A 21,685-nucleotide genomic window follows, 5' to 3' on the forward strand; every position below is an offset into this window, starting at 1 on the left:
GAGTAACTTTTTCTTAAAAGTAGGGAACGAGGGTTCCAGGATTAAGAATTCTGGCTACTCTTATAGAGTAGTCTAGAAGTTGTTTTCTGAGGGCCTCATTATTTTGCCTTTACCATTACTGCAGATGGTAAAACTGGGCAGTTGCTTAGCTAGAGTAGAACCCTGTCTGCTGCCTTCTTCAGTTTCTCTAGTTAGAAATGTTACTAAGGCCGCTGCTATATGTCAGTGGCCCCAACAGTCTGTTTAGTTTGTGAGGAAATAAGAACTTTTCTGAGTGCTTTGGTGGCTGGAGTCCATATTTCTAGCCTCATCTCTTAGTATTACAAATTAATCTGTATTTATTTATCTTTTGGCTAACAAAGGTCCCGTGCTCAGGAGGCATTCTCTAGGCATTAGCTCTCTGGACATTCTGCTCACAGGCTCCTGTAGCCTTCCCACCTGGGGAAGCAGCAAAAAAGCCCGTGTGCAGTGAACAGGCTAAGGGGCGGTGCCTTTATTCATCCACCGCCTCCTCCTTTCATTCTAAACGCAGGGTCGCAGGTAAAAATCAAAACCACTTTCGGGAATTCTTCCAGCTCTTTGCGGTATGACATTGGTTGAAAACGGACCATAATCTTTAAGGGATAGCCATATAAAACCTTTAATTCATGAGTCAAATTATAATGAGCACAGCAGGAGAGGGAGGTAATTCTTTTATCCTGTAAATAGCTTCTCCCTAGACTGTCCATGGCTGGAATCACCTTCTGAAAAGCTTCAAAATCTTTCAAAAAAAAAAAAAAGTGTGGTCCTTCTTTAGTGGTGAGAAAATCAGGTGAAGTTATAGCGCAGTGCTCGTTGCTTACAGAACATGGCTTCCTCTGTTGGAACAATGCCAGGGTTCTTTATATACAGTGGTATGTTACATTAAGTGCATGCTTAATTTTTATTATAATTTTAGATTGTTTTGTTGAAGTAAATGAAATAAAAAAGAGAAAGAAAAGAGCTCTATGTTTCCTTCAGGACTTAAAAAACAACTTTTAAAATTTCAGTGTATTTATATTATGTTACATATATCTATATTATATATTATAATATGTTATGTATATAATATTGTATATTATATATTACATATATTATATGATCTACAATAAAAACCAAACAAGTAAAAAGCCAAATCCTAGAACAAACGCAATTTTCCATTAGCAGAAGACATAAGTTATTGAAAGACTGGGTATATAAGGGACTGGGTGTAAGATAGCCAATTTATTTCACTACGGAATTCTTTAAATGTCAATCAATAATTGCCTAAAATTACAGCAGGCATTCATTTTAAAGACAGCGTAATTTTGTCTTTGATTTTCATTTGAAAGTTTTAGACTCAGCAGAACCCAGTTCTCCCAAGATGTCTAGGAATCTATTTACGAATACGGTCTGGGGACAGAGGAAGCACTTGCTTCTCACACATGTAAACATTTTCCCCATGTGTGAAGAAATGGGACTATTTTTTTAGCTTATTAAATTCAATTCATCAGAGGTATTTATCATTAAGTTGTTATCTTAGTCACTGAATATAAAAAAGCTAGGCATGATAGCAGGTTCCTTTAATTCTGCACTCAGGAGCCAGAGGCAGGAAGATCTCTGAGTTCAAGGGCAACCTGCTCTACAGGGCAAGTTAAAGAACAACCAGAACTACACTGTCACAACCAAGCAACAAACAAACAAACAAACAAACAAACAAGCAAGCAAGCAAAGACCATCCACTACTGAAGAATGAAGTCATGGAATCTTTTTATATTAAAAATATTCACTGAATTCCAAAAGGTTAAAAAGCACAGGGAGACCATGAGTCTCATGATAAACGGACGTCATCATGTTACTTTGTAATAGCTACCTGCCACATTTAAGAGAAAACTTTCATCTCTTTTATTTCTTAAGTTTGACTGACTGATTTCCATTGTTTTTTAGGACTAAGTAGTTTCACACGTACTTTGATCCCCTAACACAAACGTGTGACTTCTTAGATTGGTGCCCCAGGAATGAACACATCATGCATAAGTCCTTGCCCAAATTGGAGAGATAGATGATAAATTAAAGAAGTGTGGTATATAATATGAAATATTAACAACCATTATGGATGGAGGGAAGGAGAGAAGGAGGGAGAGGGAGAAAGAGAGGGAAAGAAGCAGAGAATAGGGACAACCAGGATGGTGAGAAGCAGGGTGAACTTTGCAAAGGTTCTCCAGAGAAGGCTTCTCAGGGAAAGGGCATCTGAGCAGAGGCCCGGAAGGGATAAAGGAGGGAGGTCTGTAGAGATCTAAATGGAGAGCCATCTGCACAGAAGAAATAGCAGGCTTAAAATCCTGGAGGCTGACACATGCTGACACACGCCTGCCTGACTTTACTAGGAGCATGAGGTCTGCGGTTGCACCTGTGGAAAAACATGTTCTAGGAAATGGGGTAGAGAGGCGGTGAGAGGAGACACAGACCGTGTGCTTTTCTATGGAAGTACTCGCTTTACATAAGCAAAGGGGCAGCCACCAAAGCGAGCAGGGCCTGCGTGCACTATCTTTGAGAACACTTAGCAAATTAATACCGTGCACAAACCAACCACAGAGTGCACAGTTGTAATCCCAACACTAAGAAGGCCAAACCTGTGAGAATGCCAGTTTACGGTCAACTTTGTCTGTAAGGGAAGATATATGATGACCCCTTTGTAAACAATTATTTTCCTAAATCTACATAGAGTGCAGAGAAGTTGATCACATTATTCTACAGGTCAGTAGATTACGATTGTGTTTGAATTCACAGAGATCCTCCTGCCTCTGGCTCCTGAGTGTTGAATTAAAGGCCTGTGGGATCATGCCTAGCCTTTTTATATTCAGTGATTAAGATAAAAATGTAATGATAAATACCTGTGCTGGATTGTATTTAATAAATTTAAAAAGTCCCATTTCTTTGCACATGCAGAAAACATTTACCTATGTACGACCTTTACCTATGTAAAACATTTAACATGTACTTATGTATGTGCTTCCTCAGTCCCTAGACCTGTATTTGCAAATAGGTTCCCTCATGGTTGTATATGATATCTTTTTCAAAATGTAAACACAAACAAATTTGAATACAACTTTATTTAAATTTACTAGCTGGATCACTAGTTTGGATTTTATGTGTGGTATCAAGCAAGAATGGTAGCCATATTGAAGCATCACTTGAGAACACATTACTAAACAAAGACACTTGATTCAATGGGTCATTCATGAAACTCACTGCTTGATATCATACAGTAAAATTTGGAGCACTTGAAATGTTACATATTATCCTCTATATGGGAATTTTTATTGATTTACTGTCTCCTCTTCTTTTACAGAACTATATATATGCAAGAGTAAGTACTCCTTTTTAATTTTTTCTTTTTAATTTTTAATCGTATTAGATCTTTGAGAATTTCTAAAATATGCACTGATCTTATTCGCCTCCTTCCCCAGATCCTCTGAGCTCTACTCTACCTTTCCATCCAACACCGAATCTTCTTTCTCCACCCACCAAGTCCCTTCGTGCTGCACATATATTCATGGGCGTGTGGCTTTTCACTGGAGCATGGTTGGCTCGCCATGGGCAACATTTTTAAAGAATACTGATTCTTCCTCCACGATACTTATCAATTGCATAGCTCCTGGGCTAGGGGTGGTATCTTCTTCCCATCTTCATTCTGATATCCAGTCTGGCTTGAACTTGCATGGGGCTTGTGCATGCTATCACAGTTGCTGTGAGCTGATATGTACAGCGCCCCTCCTGTTGGTACCTCTTACATTCTTTATGCCTCCTTTTAGTCTGTGGTTCTTGAGTCTTGGGAGGAAGTGTGCTATAAATGTTCCATTTAGCGTTGGAACGTTCTGCAGTCTCATTTTCTGTACCTTGGCCAGTTGTGCATCTCTGCGTCAATCTCTGTGGTAATTTGAATGAGGCGTTCCCCCCTCACTGGGCATTGAATACTTGGTCCCAGTTGGTGATTCTGTTTGGGGAGGGTTAGAATGTGTGGCCTGCTGGAGGAAGTAATGTCACTGAGGCATAAGCTTTGAGAGTTAAGACTTGAGCTGCTTCTAGTTTCATCTCTCTGTTCATGCCTGTGGTTATTCAAGACGGATACTCTCAGACTGCTGTTCCATTTGCCATGCCTGCCGCTTGCTGTCATGCTTTCCAGCCATCATGGACTCTAATCCCCATAGTGGCAGTGATGGACTCTTATCCCTCTATAACCATGAGTCCAAACAATTCCTTCCTTCTATGCATTGCCTTAGGATGGTAGTTTGCCTAAGAATTTCCCTCCTAGGCTTATTGATTTGAATGCTTGGCCACAGAGAGTAGCACTATTAGGACGAATGGGCTTGCTGGAGTATATGTGGAATTTCTGGAGGAAGTGTGTCACTAGTGGTGGGCTTCAAGGTTTCAAAAGCCCAAGCTAGGTCCAATGGCTTTCTCTCTTCCTGTTGCCTATAAGTCCAAATGTAAAACTCTTAACTCCTTCTCTAGCACCATGTCTGCCCATGTGCTGCCATGCTTCCTGCCATGCTGATAATGGACTCTGAAACTAAGCAAGCAGCAAGTGAATGCTGTCTTTATAAGAGTTGTCATGGTCATGGTGTCTCTTTACAATAGTAGTACTTTGATTAAAATAGAAGTTGGTACCAGAAGTGGGGTGTTGCTCTTACAGGGATGACTATGCTTCTTGTTAGAGGAATGAGGATTTTGAGACTTTGGATTATGAAAGTAGGTGAATGTTTTAAGTAGAACTTAATGAGCCATACCAATAGAAGCAAGAAAGATGATAGTGCTGAGGGCGGTGTAGAAAACGAGGGCCTGGCTCAATGGGTTTTAGAGGAAAGAATATTCCTAAGTAGCCTAGAGACAATTCTTGTGACATTTTGGCAAAGAATATAATTGCTTTTGATCATTGTCCAAGAAAAATTCTGCTTGAGGCTAAATTGAAGAGGTTTGGATTAATGACATTAGTAGAGGAGATTTTTCTGACCGCCTAATATTGACTGTGTCGTGTTATTATTAGTACTCTCTCTTATGCATAGCAACAATGAAAAGGAGCAAGCTGAACAAGGAAAAACACTATTGTACAGTTTGAGGAGAAAAATAGCACCAAGATGTGTATTAGTGTTAAGTCCAATGCTCAAAGAAATAAAAAATATAAAGAAAATCCTGATCCTAAGTGGAATCCAGGGAATGATGACTTCAGGGCAAAACCACACCCACCTAAGCTTCCAATCTGTAAAAAGGAATCAACGAAAAGCTTAAGAAGGAAAGGAAATAATCAACCTCAGAAAGGCATTGCAGATGTAGCTGAACAAGGGGCCATCTTCCAGCTCCAGCAAGCAGCTGAATTTGGCAGTTTCTACCATATGGCTCTGGCTTTAGAGTCAAGGATACAAGAAAGAGGTTATGCAATCTTCCTCGGTAACTAAGAAAAGCTGCTGAGGCCAGGCATACACCATGAGTGTTCCTGCACAGGGGTCCACTAAGGTCGTTACATGAGGCTATGAGGGTGAAGATGCCATGCTGGAACAGCTCATAGACTGCCTGGGTCAGAGAGTACTCGGGGCCATCACAGAGCGGTGTGACACGCTGGAACTAGCCTCCGCTGAAATAAAGATAGACGTCCCTCAGTGCCATGTGGCCCAACAGTGTGCGGGTGCTAGAGAGGGATAAAGGGTTACCTAGTTTTAATATTTACCGCAACAGCAGGAAGTAAAATGTGATGGTTTGAATAGGAATGTCCCGCATAGGCTCACATATTGGAATGCCTGGTCACCAAAGAGTGGCACTGTTAGGAATGGCCTTGTTGGAGAAAGTGTGCCACGAGGCTTTGAGGTTTCAAAAGTGTGATTCAGGGTGTATGGCTTTCTCTCTTCTTGCTGCCTGTGGATCTGGATGTTAAGCTCTCAGTATCTTCAACACCATGTCTGCCTGCGCCTACCAGGCTTTAGATACTCCTCACTGAAGCGTTTCACATGTTTTAGGTGATTATTGTGTTAGTTTTCATATCTTTAAAATTATTGTTGAGATTTTCAGTTCCTTAGGTTATATCAAATTTCTCTACAGAATATAAGAGCCTCTCCCTCCCCCTCCTCCTCCCTCTTCCTCCTCCTCTCCCTCACCCTTCCTCCCCCTCCCCCTCCTCCTTCCTTTCTCTCTCTTCCTCTTCTCTCTCTCCCTCCTTTTCTTCCTGTCTCTTCATTCCCTTTATGTAGTTATATAGTTAACTTACTTAAATGTTAATCAGTGTTTGAATCATTAAACCTTGTAGTAAACCGCTACTAATTTTGGTCTAAGAGTCAGCAGGTGACAATCATCCTTTTTTATTTTCTGGCGTCCTTTCCTCTTCCTCTTCATCTTTTTAGTTTCCTTTGTACAAATCACACCAAACTCACTTTCTTTAAAGCCAAGTCATGTTTCAAGACAAATAGACGCGGATCTGTAGAACAATTTATGTCCCCGGGAGCCTCTCGCGGGGGTTTTCACAATTGCTGACACAGCACAAATACCCACATGGCCTCCCTCGGGCCAAACCGGAGATCTCTCTGCCCTCTTCAGCATTGGCTTCACCCCAATTTTGACAATTATCATTGGGTAATTTCCTCCGTTCTTGATTAATATGTTGGCTGGCTCTAGAATTCTAGACTAAATGTAACTCATTGTCAGAATTTGAAAGTCTCAGGGTTTTCTAGTTTACACTGGTGCGTGAGAAGCTGGTCCTCTGATTAGTTTAAGAGTCTCCTCTGTCCTCAGTGGCTGAGGCTTCGTGGTTGGCAGAGTGTGGCTGTTCCATCTCTCATTCTGAGCAGCGGGTGCTGACACCTGCTGACTTTAAAAAATCTCCTCCTGGAGATGTAACCTTGAGATTTCCCACCTGTGTCCCAGTTCCTGAATCAGCAACCCGGAGGCTTATCACTTATTTACAATGTTTAGGCCATAAGCTAAGCCTGTTCCACTAGCTTATAACGTATATTAACCCCATATACTAACTGTTCTATGTCTGCCGTGTGGCTAGTTACCTCTCCTCAGGTTCTTAAGTCTGACTTCCTCTGAGTCCCGGAAGGGACTTCTCAGGCTTGACTCTCCCAGAGTTCCTCTCTTTCTGCTGGATGCCCCACCTTCTAATCCTGCCTCAGTTTATTGGCCATGAGATTTTTATTGACAGGCGATGCTTCCACACAGTACACAAGAGATTATCTCTACATGATAATTTCCTCCTCCAGGTGTGTTCTGATGTTTGATTCTAGGAATTTTATCATTACTTACTGACTTAGCCATTATTTCTGCGTTTAGTCTTAATTTCCAAGAGTTCTGAATTCTTCAAATGACCTCCCCCAGGTTTTTTTTTTAACTGCCCCATGCCCGACAATCAGTTTTTGAAATGGTGTTTTCCAAAGAGCATGCGTGGGATGGACCTAGGTCCTCTGCACAGATGTAGCAATTGTGCAGCTGGGTCTTCATCTGGGAGCAGGAGCTGTCTCTGACTCTGTTGCCTGCCTTCGGATCCCTTTCCCCTAATTGGGCTGCATGTCTAGCCTCAATAGAAGATGTGCCTAGTCTCACTGCAACTTGATATGCCAAGACTGGTTGATATTCATGGGAGACCTCACCTTTGCTGAGGAGAAGGGGAAAGGAGGTAATTGTGGGGAAGGGGAGATGTGAGGGAGAGACTGGGAGAAGAGGAAGGACAGGAACTGCAATCAAGAGGTAACGTAAATAACTTAATAAAACGTAAAAAAAAAATCAAATTATAGAGAAAAGTCAAATAAAAGAACACTATATATCCCTTCATTCAGTCATTCCAAAAAAAAGGTGTTTTCAACTGATTCTTCCTGTTTTGATCCCCAAGTCGCCTCTGCTCCCTAGTCCTTTAGGTACCCAGAAACTGTTGAGGATAAATGTTCTGGAATGCTTAAGTATGTCTTTCCCATCATTACTGCTTCTCTATCCTCAGCTGCATGAGTTATAATTCATTCTCCTCCTTTATTCTTCTAAAACGTAATAGTTTTATATTATTTTGAGTTCCCATCTCTTATGGCCAATGTTATTTGTTATGTAGCTCTCCACAGTTTTCTTTATTAAGTGATTTAAACGTTCCATAAGGAGATGAAATTTTTTAAAGTTTCTATAAAAATAAGTATAAAATTTAGGATATTTGTGGACATGAAATAGAAGAAATTCAAAAAAGTTATAGTCAGTCGTGAAGTTATATTTTTCCTTCTATTATCCCTCCCCTTAAAACCATAGGTGTCTTTCACGTAGAATAATTTTTTTCTATTTTCCACTCTAGTTTTTTTTTTACATTGTTTAAATATTATCTTTTCCTACATTTTATTGGAACCACTTTACAGCAAAACTGGATACTGTTAAAAAGCAAAGCTGTGTTGGCGTAACCTGGAAAAGCCCAGCAGTGATGTGTGAAGATGCTAGTGTAGCTGTGTCTGTAACTAAATCCTTGCCAAGCGATTCACGATACAAGAGGCAGCTGAAACACTGTCACCACTAATGGCTGCATTCAGTCTGGCTCGAGACTGTGGAGTACTGTCAAACATTTGCCTCCTTACTGTGGGGCAGGCAGGTGACAACTGGCTGACATGGGGACATCATAACACAGGACACATCTGCCTTCACCACGAGCAAGACTTAATCTCACCAGGAGGGGTTAATTAGAAATGGCAGTGAACTTTGTGACACCGAGTGCTTGGCGTGTGTTATCTAACAACACATCCTGTATCTTTTCTTCCATATTGTAGTCTGTCCAATGCAGATACCAGAACGTTATCGATCATCATTTGAGCAACTGTAAAAAAAAAAAAAAAAAAAAAAATCTCTGAGGCAGAAGCGCCTGGGTACTCTCTGTCACTCTCCTCTCAGATTTCCATGTTTGATGCTTTCAAGAAACAATAGTCATTTCTAATTATCATTTGAAACATACAACGAAGACACTAGAAATTCAATGCTGGAGACTGGTGGGAAAGGAAGGATAACACGTGAACTCAATTACGGCACAGATTGGTGTGTGACAAATCTAGATATAGAAGGAGTGGGTAGCTCACTAAACAACTCTACCAGTTCCTGTCTGTGCTTCTTGATGTTGGTTTACTCTTTCTCTCCCTCCCTCCCTCCCTCCCTCCCTCCCTCCCTCCCTCTTTCTCTCCCTTTCTCCCTTCCTCTCCTTTCGTGTGTGTGTGTGTGTGTGTGTGTGTGTGTGTGTGTGTGTGTATTTTTTTTCTCATTTGTCAAATGAAGAATTGAACTAAATGGTTTCTAAGATACCTTCAGGCCATCTTTTATATTATTTTATGTTCACTTTATTTTTCATATATATGATTATGTAAATAAATGATTAGCATTTTAAAGTATTTGATTGTACTTATTTTGGATGCTATTTTTAGTAGCCTCTGAATGATTAAATACATTATGTTTGGAAAAAATTAAAGAACGAGCTCACAAGAAATTCTGACTCTAGTCCCCTAGATGCTATTCCTGACTCGTTTCTTCTTTCATTGAATTTTCTCCATAGATGTATAAACTGTCGTGAAGGGATGATATCTCCTTTGGTATACTAAAAAACATTGCCTGCTACTGACACCCCAGCAATTAAAATGCTTCTAGTTGGGTTTTCAGTGTATTGATCATCTTCCATCCACTTCATTCAGTTCTCCTGGAAACCAGTGGTGTATCTCTCCTCCCGTCCTTGATCTCCTTTTCTGTCTCTTGCCCCTTTTCTCTGTCACCCCCTCCCCTTGCCTTTATCTTCCTGTTTCTTAATAGACTCCAAGAGAAAGTCTACTGAAGCAATTCTACTTTCTTGCAAACCTTTACTATTTATTTTGGTTTTCCTTTAAAATCTTTACCTTTCTGTTTGTTGTAATATTTGTACCTATTAGGCTAGTATATTTTTTTCAGGCTATAAATAAGCTCCTCCCTTTGTTATTGATTTATCCATTTTGAAATTTAGGGGGGAAGTTTTCAAAAGAAAATTAAAGCTCATGGCAGAAAGCCTGAAAACTCAGTAATTCCTTGTCTAAATTTGAGCATTAATAAAATGTAATCACAGTGCAGATAAAATGGTGACAGAGAAATTGGTCGTAAACAGGAGAATTGGGAAACGAAATGATTGCAGACAGTGGTAAGAGAGATGATGAACATAAAATAGAGGGATGGATGGAGATGTTTGTGCATGTGTGTGTGCATGTGTGTGTGTACACATGTGTGCACACGTGCATGTGTGCACATATCCATGGCAATTAAAGTCCCTTAGTTTCTCATTTGTCAAATGAAAAATTGAACTAAATGGTTTCTAAGATGCCTTCAGGCCACCTTTTATATCATTTTATGTTCACTTTATTTTTAAATTACGTGGCTATTGTCTGTCCTTACTAGTATTTTTTTAAGTACAGGTATGAAAAAATCCACCTGTCGGCATCTTAAAAGAGTCACTATTTTCTGTCACCATCACATCTCTGTTCCTAAATTCATTTTTAGAAGTCGCTGCTAGCCGTAAGGTCAGAGGCAGAGGTTTGGACAATGGTTTGACTGAGCAGGTGGCTTCTTTCTCCTGCACAACCTAGGCCGATGGGAAGGCTCCCATCCTGTCTCTGAAGCACCTGTAGGAGTGCCAGGTGTAAACGCTGGCTGTCTGCACACAGTGAGGCAGTGACACAGTGACACAGTGACACAGTGAGGCAGTGACACAGTGACACAGTGACACAGTGAGGCAGTGACACAGTGACCTAGTGACACAGTGACCTAGTGACACAGTGACACAGTGACACCGTGACGCGGTGACGTAGAGCTATTGCTAAAACCTCACCTGTACAAAAGTGATGGGGAGGCATCACATTACAGGGACTGGAGAATTGACGGTAGCGATAATTTGAGGACTATTCCATTTGTTACAAATTTCTTCTGAAGTCTGTGGTACGACCCCTGTTCAAAGAGCTTTTCAGCTTGGTGGAAAAGAGAGGACAGTGTTTAGTTTTGACACGTTTTTCAGGTCGCCTGTTTTTCGATGAGAGTTGATTTTTTTCTCACTGGTAATAGCAAAAAGTAGTAGAATGAGAAAATTTTCATGTTTCCTGGTTGTTGTGGAAAAACACACCCTGAACCTGGTGCGAAGCCTGGTGGTGTACACACTGGCCTGTAAGTAAAGCACACATGAGTGCTTATGGGTAGGTAGGAAGAAAAAAAAAAGTAGGAAGTGAATGTATGGATATCAACCGTGTCTGTTGCAGGGGCAAGCCAAACCTGCTGGACATGGGTTCTTTGATGATCAAACCCATTCAGCGAGTGATGAAATATCCCCTGCTGCTGTGCGAACTCCGGAACTCGACCCCGCCCTCCCACCCAGACTACAGAGCCCTGGAGGAAGCCTTCGCTGCTGTGAAGGACATTAATGTCAACATCAATGAGCTGAAAAGAAGGAAGGACCTAGGTAAGGGGAAACGTGAGGGGCCGACTATTCCTCATGATAGGAGGAGTGTTTTGTGTGTGTGTGTGTGTGTGTGTGTGTGTGTGTGTGTGAGAGAGAGAGAGAGAGAGAGAGAGAGAGAGAGAGAGAGAGAGAGAGTTTAGAAACATAAAACTGGTTAAGCAGCAGTGACCACAAATGTAATAATTTGAAGTCCAGAGTTAGAGCAGAGTATAAGTTTTGCCTGGACAGCTAGTTTCAGAAAAAGACCATTAAAATAAACACAAAACTGGTAATTAAGACAAATCCAACAGTGTGCTCAAGTGCTTAATCTCACCAGATCGCTGTATGCTCTGTGGTATACTGTGAGCATACAGTTCTGCCATTAGATATCTGCAGAGAATGAAGGAGATATGGCTCAGGATTGCTGACCAGGGCTAGGCCATGTGAAGGGTACGTGTGGTACATCTGTACATCTGGTACATTTGATCCTGACAGAGGGAATGAAGAGAGGGGTGGAGGGGCAGGTTCAGTTGTTTCTACAATTAACAACTGACTCCTATTTTAAGATAAGATATTACAATTAATGCCCAATATTAAGTGTAGTTTCAATATACAAGTTCTAATTCTATGGACCCCATGTGTCCCAAGGATAGTGGGTCTGCGTCCTCTCACAGGATTCATGCTCAGCCAAGTTTGTGTCTCCAATATAAGCCAGCCTGGGTTACCTAGTGAGACTAAAGCCAGCCTGGGCTGTATAGTGAGGTTGAAGCCAACCCCACATTTAAATCATGACAGTTTAGAAATAAATGGTATGACAACTTCACTTTCTTTGATTGGTTTTATTTCCAAGCACGTAAAAACTATAAAGAGTGGGATAAAAGAGTAAGTAATAAAGTAATAGATACCTTAAGTAAAATGAAAGGACTGCATACATAGGATGCCTGACTAGAAAGCATTATCGTTTCAGAAATAGAATATTCTAATAAAAAGTCAGTAAAGAAAGAACAACTCACAGAAAGCTTGGGCAGTATATGGGGCAATGAAAATTAAAAATCACAGTGACACACCTAGTCTCCGGGGCCAGCAAATGCATGCCACTGGCCAGTACTAGTCAATAACATTTCTACACTTGGTCTTCAAGGCAGGAAAATGTCCAAAAACAGTTTTAAAGATTTACATAATAAATTTCAGAGAGTAAACTGTATTATGCACTATGATACCATGAGAAGATTAAAAATCAATGACATAAAATATTCGTAGCAACTGCTTTGATCACAAAAGTGTTTGGGAAGGTGTTTTGTTTTATTTTCTGAAACGTGGTTTAACATAGCCTAGGATGGGTTCAGGCTCACTGTATAGCCCAGGCTGGCATTGAAAGTCTGGTCCTCCTGCCTCCACTTTCCAAGTGCAAAATTATGTACGTGAGTCACTAAGCTTGGCTCAGTTTTGAGTCTTTAAATGCTACCGTTCTCACAACACTTGAAGACAGTAAATCGTATGTCTTGTAAAACTCCACGTGCACCATTGGCTTAATCCTCATCAGCCCTGCCTGTGATTGCACATCTACGCCCTTAGCCACACTGGATGCATGCATCCACATTTGGAAGAAGGTGAGAGGTAATGATTATTTTAAAGACGAGTAAATCTCAGAGCGACACTCACCTGACCGCAAGTCACAGAGCTCCTGGAAAGCCAGCCCAGGAGTTGAGTCTCTCGTGTGATGGGTACAGCTCATTACTTGACCTAAGTCCCTATTCCAGAGACCCCCCAATATAATATTCCTAACACAAGGAATTTTCTTTTCTCTCTTCTCTGGTACTGAGGGGTAAACCCAGCATCTTCCCCTGTCTAGGGATTTCTGTAACATGAGAGGGAAGTTAATCTTGACCTTGAGTAGCCTTTCAAGGACCTTGTCCTTGAAAGGATGAGTTTCTGGAGGTCAGTGGGTGGGGTTCTTTGGACGGGCTAGGCAATAGGGTTAATGGGGTAGCCACCCCTGTGGAAGAGATTTGAGATCCTCATAAATTCTGTCCTCCGTATAAATATTGGTCTTGGAAACTCCAGTGGATGTGCACTCGGCTGCACCTAGCCACATCTCCCACTGCTCTCTTCCCTTTCAGTTCTAAAATATAAGAAGAACGAGGAGGAGGAGTCCCTCAAAGACAAACTGTCTAGACTAAATATTCATTCAATTAGCAAGAAGTCCAAAAGAGTCACAAATCATCTGAAGATCCTGACCAGAGGAGACTCACAGGTAACTTTTCTTCTTAGGCTGCCTTCATTTATTCTGGGAGCATCGACCCTGCCACACTTGGGTAGGTGAGTGGGGGTAGGGCTTGACTTTGCTCTTCCTGTGAATTTGTCTAGAACACAAAACCAAGCCAGTGCCCCCAAGATCTTTCTTTTGGGCGTAACTGGGGGCCTAGAGGTTCTAACGCCATGTCCTTGGGCTTCCACTGGGAAAGCAGTCAGAGGAGAAATGAGACCAAGGGACAGTGCCACCGACCACGGGAGACGTGGCACTCAGCGCTTACAATCTCTCTCCTCAGCGTGTTGTTCCAACTGCTTCCTCCATCTCAGTTTTATTTCTGCTTAAAAGTTTTTCTATTCCCCCGGGATTCTCTTTATTTAATCTAATAACTAAACTAGTATTTAGATGCATAGTTCAGTGATGATTTTGGCTCCCTAACACCCTTCCCTCCCCCTAGGCTCCCTAGACGCACGGTATATTACTGGGTGCAGCCCATTAGCACAGCTTACACGTTAATCTCAACCTCTTATAAATAACAGACCGATTTTTTTTCTCAAAGACTTCTCAGTGTTAATCTGCTTCAGGAGAACCACATGAGCTAATTTCAAAAGACAGGTCCTAGAGTCCCATCTGGCTCGACCTAGAACCCTGTATTCATACAGACATCCCAGGAGGTTCGAGGTTAATGAATCGGAAGCACACAATCAGGAGAGTGTATACCGAGAATGAAAAGCAGGAAGTTCCCGGCCTGGCCATGTGACAGGCTACACTGTCCTCTTTTTCTTCTCATTTAACCTGTGGCTGCACTGGCCTGGTGCTACCACTTGTGGGCCCTGTAGTCGGTAGCATTGCTGTTTTTATTTCTTTATAACTGTCTAGGGATTCACCAGGCCCATCCCCCAAAGAGGCTTGATGTGATGGTATATTTGGGAAAGTTTGGGCCACCGGTGGTAACTGATCGTGAAGTGGATAATTGGGACATTTCATCTAAAGACAATAATAATAAACTCAAATTGAAAATGAGCTTAAGGAGACAGTAACACACACACACACACACACACACACACACACACACACACCCCGTAGGCATCTATAAATGTGGTGTAGAGATTCTCTTCCGGGCTTTGCACTTCTGCTTCTTACCCAAGACAGTTCTGTGGAATGGAGCAGACAGCTCCCAATCTGGGGCAGACTTTTGTGGGGCCATTACGTTCCTTCCCATATTTATCATCGGCTTTTCATTTTTTTTAAACTGCGAACTAAAAGTGAATTGTAGCTCAAATAGCCTGGAGGGATATTAATTAGATTTTTCCTCTTAATCTTTATAGAGGACGGCCTGTCAGCAGTGAAGCATTTCACTGTTAATCAGAAAATCAGCTGCCTAGGCTGGACTGGAGAAGAGATAAATCTCAAATCAATCAATTCTGTACCTGTCAGCAGCTCAGGTGAAATATTAGTGGAGTTAGGGTGTAAAGCTATTACCCAGGAGGAAGATTCTATTCAATCCATCACGTGTGTATTGAATTCTCGTATGCCAGGCACTGTGTGAGGAGAGATTGGGAATACAGAGACGAACAGGTAGAGATTCGGAATTCAGACTGCTTATTTTTAATCCCAACAATATCTGTAAATGCAAGGTTCTCTAACTTGCCACCTTAGGGCAAAGACTATGCCCGTGTCACAAAGAGATTCTCGAGCATGGCACAGCACAGCACAGCACAGCATAGCAAATGGAACATAATAAACATAGCAAACAAAGCATAGGGTACCTAGTCCGGTGACCACTTCTGCCATCTCTAATAATAATCTGAGTTGTGAGCAGATGGGATCTGCTTTGTTAAAATCTTCTAGGAACTCGGCTTGTCAAATGTTGGGCAATGTTTTACATAAACATAGTGTCTTTAGCTGCTTGATGGAAGCGAGGTCATTATTGTGTCTCTACTCAAGTCCCACAGACAGTGTCATGAGGCCAAGACTTAGAATTGAGACACTTCCTTGAAATCTAGTTATGGGGCAGAGCTATCTGCAATGGATTCTGGGAAATGTGGTCCCTGGCAGGGCAGCCATATCGCTTGCAACTTAATCATAATTCTTGGCCCATAGAGTTGTGTAAGAATTAAAATGATAAAGTGGAATGAAAGGTTCTTGCACAGCATCTGAATATAATTAATGGGTAATGCACATTAGCTATTGTTATTTTTAAGACAAACTTCTTAATCTTTAATACTTGGAATGCATCAGTGGAGAAAAATTGCTTAAATAATTAACGAAGGTCATAAAAGCACATAAGAAAGAGAAATTAATTTCATTCAATGGGAAAAGCAGTAATGAAAGTAGGATTCACAGAAGGGGTCTAGGCGCTACAAATAAACAGAATTCAAAGACAGAGAAGGAGAAACAACACATTCAAGCATGAGAAAGATTTAGTTATGGGGACACATTTCACACAATGCAATCCTAAGCACCGACTTCAAAATTATCTGGGTCCTAGTTAGGTCCACAGAATAAAATATCAGGAAGTGCGATCCTTTAAAATGTCATTGAGAAAAAAAAAACAAAAAACCAAATTGTTGAAGCATATCGGTATGCACACAGAGTTAAAGAAGAGACATAAGGCCCGGGATACTGGGCTATGTGTATTTTGCGAAGAATTTTGCCTGTTTTACTAATGCTTTCCCACACAAGTAAAATTAGGGAATTCAAAAAATCACACACACACACACACACACGCACACGCACGCACACACTCACACACACATATGCACACACGCACACACACTCAGTTCTGAAGTTAACTCTATAAAATTAAGAAGCACAGAAAAGGGTAAAATTATCACCAGCTATAATCATGTACATAGACACTCTGCTCCAGGTAACCTTCATAGGCCTGTTCAGACAGGTTCACCACTATGGTGTGGCTCTGTTAGACATTCTCATTGCAATAAATAAAGTTCACCCTCAATAGCGATGTGTGGATCTCTAAAGATTACTAGGTGTACAAAAACATATCCTCTGAATGCTCGAGATATTGCATGTAAGATGTCACAGGAACCCATGTGACAACCATCTTAACTCTGCAAATGTGCTCTTGCAGAAGAACTAAGGTTATATACCATCTTCCATGCTTGAGGTGACATGACCACCTTTCTTTAATGGTAGGCCAAAGAATATCTCTAAATCATCCTTGTGAGATAAGGTAGACTATGAGCTCTATGAGCAAACCAATAGACAGTATAGTTTGAGTGCACAGCATATGTTACTAAGGACTACAGGGCAGGGGCTCTAGGGAGATGACTCTGTGATGAAGAGCACTTGATGTTCCTGAAGACGATCCAAATTCTGCTCCACTCACCCACGTGGGACAGCTCACAAGCTCTTGTAACTGGCTTCAGACATTCCAGCTTCAGAGGGAATCTGATACTTCTGTGCTCTATGGGTTCCTGCACACATGGGTGAACACTCCCCCAACATACACATAATAAAAAAAATGAAATCTTTAAAAAAAATAGAGAGGTGTCTTGTTGTATAGGCATGCAGTCATGAGTCTGAATTCCTGCAGCACCCATATAAAAAGCTATGAATGTTGACCTCAGCACTGCGAGAGGAGGAAATCATAAGATCAGTGGAGCTGCTCCTCTCCAGCTCCAGGTTCAGTGAGAGATTTTGAGATTTTGTCTCAAAGGGGAAAGGCAGAGAGTGATAGACTAGAACACCTGATGTCCTCTCTAAAGACCTGACCTGTCTCTAATATCACACACACACACATACACACACACACACACACACACACACACACACACACTCATACACACAAAAGAAGGTGCGGGGTAAAGTTTTACAGTCCCCTTTGACCTCAGTGAGAAGGTACAATATAACCAGCAACTTCAGTTCTTCACATGACTTTAACTGGACTTTAGGTTCATGCAATGTGCAGCCCCCAAACGATCTGTTCTAAAAGTCAGCATAGCACAGAGTATTTTCATACAGCAAAGGATTTTTTTTTCTTGTAATGTGCTGGGCCAATGTTATCATACCATTTAGATTTTTTTTAATTTATTTCATACCACTCAAAAATACTAGATGCCTTTGAGCTGTGAAATGAAGTGACTTCTCGTGTGTTTTAGGTGAAAGATAATACCTTTAACAGAGAAGAAAAGCTTTTCAGATCGCTCGAAAAGACTGTGAGACTTTGTGTGAGGAACATTTCATCCTGCCTTCAGCACATAGAGGTGGGTGAGACTCAGATGCGTCTGCAGGAGTGTTCAGGCCCCTGTGGGTGTTGTGAGGAGATACAACACTTCACGTGCGTGGCGATACCAACTGCATCAAACATGGGAGACTGCAACATTCTCACAGAGGGGCTTGGTCTTCTTCGCCCGGCTTCCTGCCCCAGTCCCCTCCATTTGGTTGTATCTCTGCTCAGGTGTCTGTCAGGTGGACCCCCACCCTGCCTTCCTTATAACAAAGATGAGCTCATTAGTCCATCTGCGAGGCACGTGAGCCATGAGCTCATCGAGTGAAGCAGAAACTGTGTTTGCCCGATTTTACCTACGTAATTCTTGTAGTTCATGAAGTAAGGACAAAATGCAGAGCAGAGGGAAATAAATTGAGCTATAAAACAAGATAAACTGCTATAAGCAAATGCTCTCCTACAAGTAGAGGGGGCCACAAAAGACTCCTCACAAATTTCTAGCCTCTTCAGAGGTTGTCCTGACCTACTCGAGAATCTCTGCTTCCACAAACCCGAAGGGGGATGCTGTGCAATTACACTCGTTGGAAGGGCTGGCCGAAAGTTTCTTGTAATGGTTCTCACTGAGGACACAGTGTCCTTGAAAGCAACTTGACAGCAGCTAGGCCTTGAAGGATAGCAAGTTAGCAGTTACATGTTAATCAGTCGATAAGCGCACCCTTCCTTTCCCAGAAGCTTTTCTCTTGGATATTTGCTTTAGAGGTAAGTGCCTGCACAGGTAGATAAAATATCCTACTAACAGAGCATTAACGTGTCCAGCACACTGCTTAGGAGACAAACTTCTATATCCTAGAGGGGTAAGCATCATCCATCCCTACTGTCTGACACAACAGAGGACCCGTTTCCATATCAGGTTAGCAAATCTACCTTGTGTGAAGCAAGCTCCAAACACAGTTGTCCCAACAGGGCAGTGGGATCCCCACCCTTTGGATATGGCTCAGGGAGTGAGTGCCTCTGGGGAACATTCATTGGCATTTTCAGGGATTGAATCCACAAAAATGTGAGCACCTTCCCCCACGCCCCTGCTGCCCCTGGAAGACAACATTAAATTCACCAAGAAAAGCTGTTGAGTAAATCAAAGGAAATAAGAAGTCTATAAGAATTGAAGTCTGTGAATGGGCAGGGGGGTGGGGGTGGGGGGATGGATTGCTGCAAGTGGCCTGATTGAAGGAATCCATGGTGGTTTTGTAGTTTGTTTCCTATCTCAAAGGGAAATACAATGCTGTGTTGACAGTTGAGGTTTACATGGAGGAGACCTTACTTGGGCTGTCTTCACTGAGAACTGACCCTTTCTGTAACTCTCTGTTCCAGGAAGCCGTGCCCTTCACTCTGCAGAGTGTGGCAGCGTTCCGTGAGATTTCATACAAGGATGGAGAGAAAAACTGCACGGAACCCCAGAGTCAAGCTTTGAACCCCTGTCACGACTTTGTAAGTTACACACACACACACACACACACACACACACACACACACACACACACACGCACACGCACGCACTTTCTGGAATGAGGTATAAAATATGCACTAAATACTAATGTCAAAATTAGACTTTTGAAACAGAAGTTTTAAAACACTTATGTTTAGAGTGGGTTGAAGTGTAATGGAAATTTAACACAGTCTCACACTCTGTTTCTGGGGCAGTCAGTGCCTGATGAAAAACAGTATTCCATTTAAGCCTCTGTGAGAGATATTAAAAATATATACATTTATAAAGCTGTGGTTTTCTTAAAGGAGTCCATGGAAATGCTTACCTTACTGATGGAGAACAGATGCTCTTTGTCTGTGATTTTTAGCACGATGTGCACCAGACAGCAAAGTAAGGCTCTTTTAAAAGAACCAAAGAACCCGTGCGTGCTAGGTGATCACTCTGCCAGTGTGCCATGCCCCCGGCCCAAATTATTTGTCTTTTAAGAGTTAATGACTCATAGAGACATTCTTAACTAATAAAATGTTCCAGTGGTAAGGTTTTCTGGGTAATGCTAATTTACTTTTGAGTCTCGTATTACTTCATAGCAGTATTGAATCTATTGAGCAAAAGACAACAGACCACCAATCTGTGTTGGCTGCGTTAGCATTGGGCCAGACTGTCTTCACCCTTGTGTTGGGTGATTTGATTCTAGCATTCACAGTTTAGGAGGCTCAGGATCTTAGCGACACCCCCACCTCAAATAATCTTCAACCAGTGACCCCCAAAATAATTCCAAACCCTAAGAAGTGACCACGCCCACATCCTGCTGTAAAAGTACTCAGAATATACTGTGTAGTGCTGTGTTGGGCATTATGAAAGGGAAAGCTGGGATTATGCTCTTGATGAGCAAGGTCTCACCTTGCTATGAAGATCAGGGTAGCCTTGAACTCACAAACCACAGCTTTCCTTTGCCGCCTAAGTCCTGGGATTAAAGATGAGTGCCCAAATCCTCACAGACAAGCCCAGAAGCTAGTCTTCGTGGGCAATTCTAAATCCTGTCAAGCTGATAATCAAAATTCACCGTTACCATGCGTACACACATATATGCAAAATTTAAAGCTTCAATGCATTATTTCCAAGACTCTGGGAGGTACCTCAGTGGATTCTTGCTGTGAAGACTGATCCCTGGGTTTGATCTCTAGGATCCACACAGGGCATAGAAAGAACCAACTTCTGCAAGCTGGTCCTCTGACCTCCACATGCACTCCATAACAAGAATGCCCTCTAATAGGAACACGAGATAAATACAAATTAAAAGATACAAAGATTAAGTATCATATCATTCCAAATAAAGTGATAGAGACAAAAGTCATTCATGAATGGACAGATAGGTAGGTAGGCAGGCAGGTAGGTAGGTAGATAAGTGCATAGACAGATCAATAGACAAAAGTTTTACATCTATGGGTTTAATGAGGAGCCATGACTAGTTCTTGGTGAGTTTTTTTTTTCAGGGCTTAATTATAAAAAGGATATTTTAAGAAAGTCATTAATGTCATGCTATTCACACCAAGTTAAACTCATTAAGCTGATAAATATTTATTAAAACTATCTAAGCACCTGCTACGTAGCTTGTCCATAGCAAACCTGCTCCATTGTTTGACAGAAAGAAGGAAGAAATTGTCCTGTACCTTGATAAAGTAATATCAGATCTGCCAAGTTAAAGGAGTCAGCAGAAAGTATGATATAAAAGTAGCTTTTTACTGGGTGACATGCTGAATGCTTCGAAATTGAAATATTAAATCAAAAATTGACCCCAAGACAGAGAAGTTACTCATATCTATGAATGATATTTTTCCACAAATATTGTGTAGGACAAAATTTTAAGATAGAATATGCTTACCTGTTTCAACTACTGTCCCTCTGGTAAATAAAGTTCATATCTATGGGGTAGTGGGCATATGCTACAATCATAGCATAATCTTAAAATTAATAAGTTGTGGCTCCCAGACAAGTAATAAACACAGTGACTTATCCAAGACATAGTAAAAGCATTCTTTGCTTAGTCCAGGGGCTCATTAAACAGTAGACTGGTATCCATTGATTATCTCATAAACTAAAATCAAATCTAATTCACCAGTGCCACTTCCAGATGGAGTTCCCTCTCTTTTAAATTTCCCATGAGTTCAGACAAAGTTAGCGGGAACCATTTACATTAATTAATACAGGCTGCTGCTTGGATTTCCCGGAATACCATTGAGGTCACAAAAGATAAAGATTACTATGATATGTGTGAGGAAGGGTAAGGCCAGCGGTCATCAGACACAGGATAAAAGTGCC

The 21,685-nt window shown here is 41.5% G+C and overlaps 1 protein-coding gene across 1 annotated transcript in view; it reads left to right on the forward strand.

Moving 5' to 3' along the window:
- The window catches only part of Arhgef38 (Rho guanine nucleotide exchange factor 38), a 112,913-nt gene that overhangs the window by 75,008 nt on the left and 16,220 nt on the right, over window positions 1-21,685 (forward strand). The window contains exons 5-9 of the mRNA XM_032897295.1: window positions 3,350-3,367; window positions 11,262-11,461; window positions 13,561-13,694; window positions 17,816-17,920; window positions 19,252-19,368. Coding sequence (XP_032753186.1) covers window positions 3,350-3,367; window positions 11,262-11,461; window positions 13,561-13,694; window positions 17,816-17,920; window positions 19,252-19,368 — 574 coding nt within the window. The remainder of the gene's footprint in view (window positions 1-3,349; window positions 3,368-11,261; window positions 11,462-13,560; window positions 13,695-17,815; window positions 17,921-19,251; window positions 19,369-21,685) is intronic.

This window comes from Rattus rattus, chromosome 3, assembly GCF_011064425.1.
Source record: "Rattus rattus isolate New Zealand chromosome 3, Rrattus_CSIRO_v1, whole genome shotgun sequence".
NCBI classification, from domain to species: Eukaryota; Metazoa; Chordata; class Mammalia; order Rodentia; family Muridae; genus Rattus; species Rattus rattus.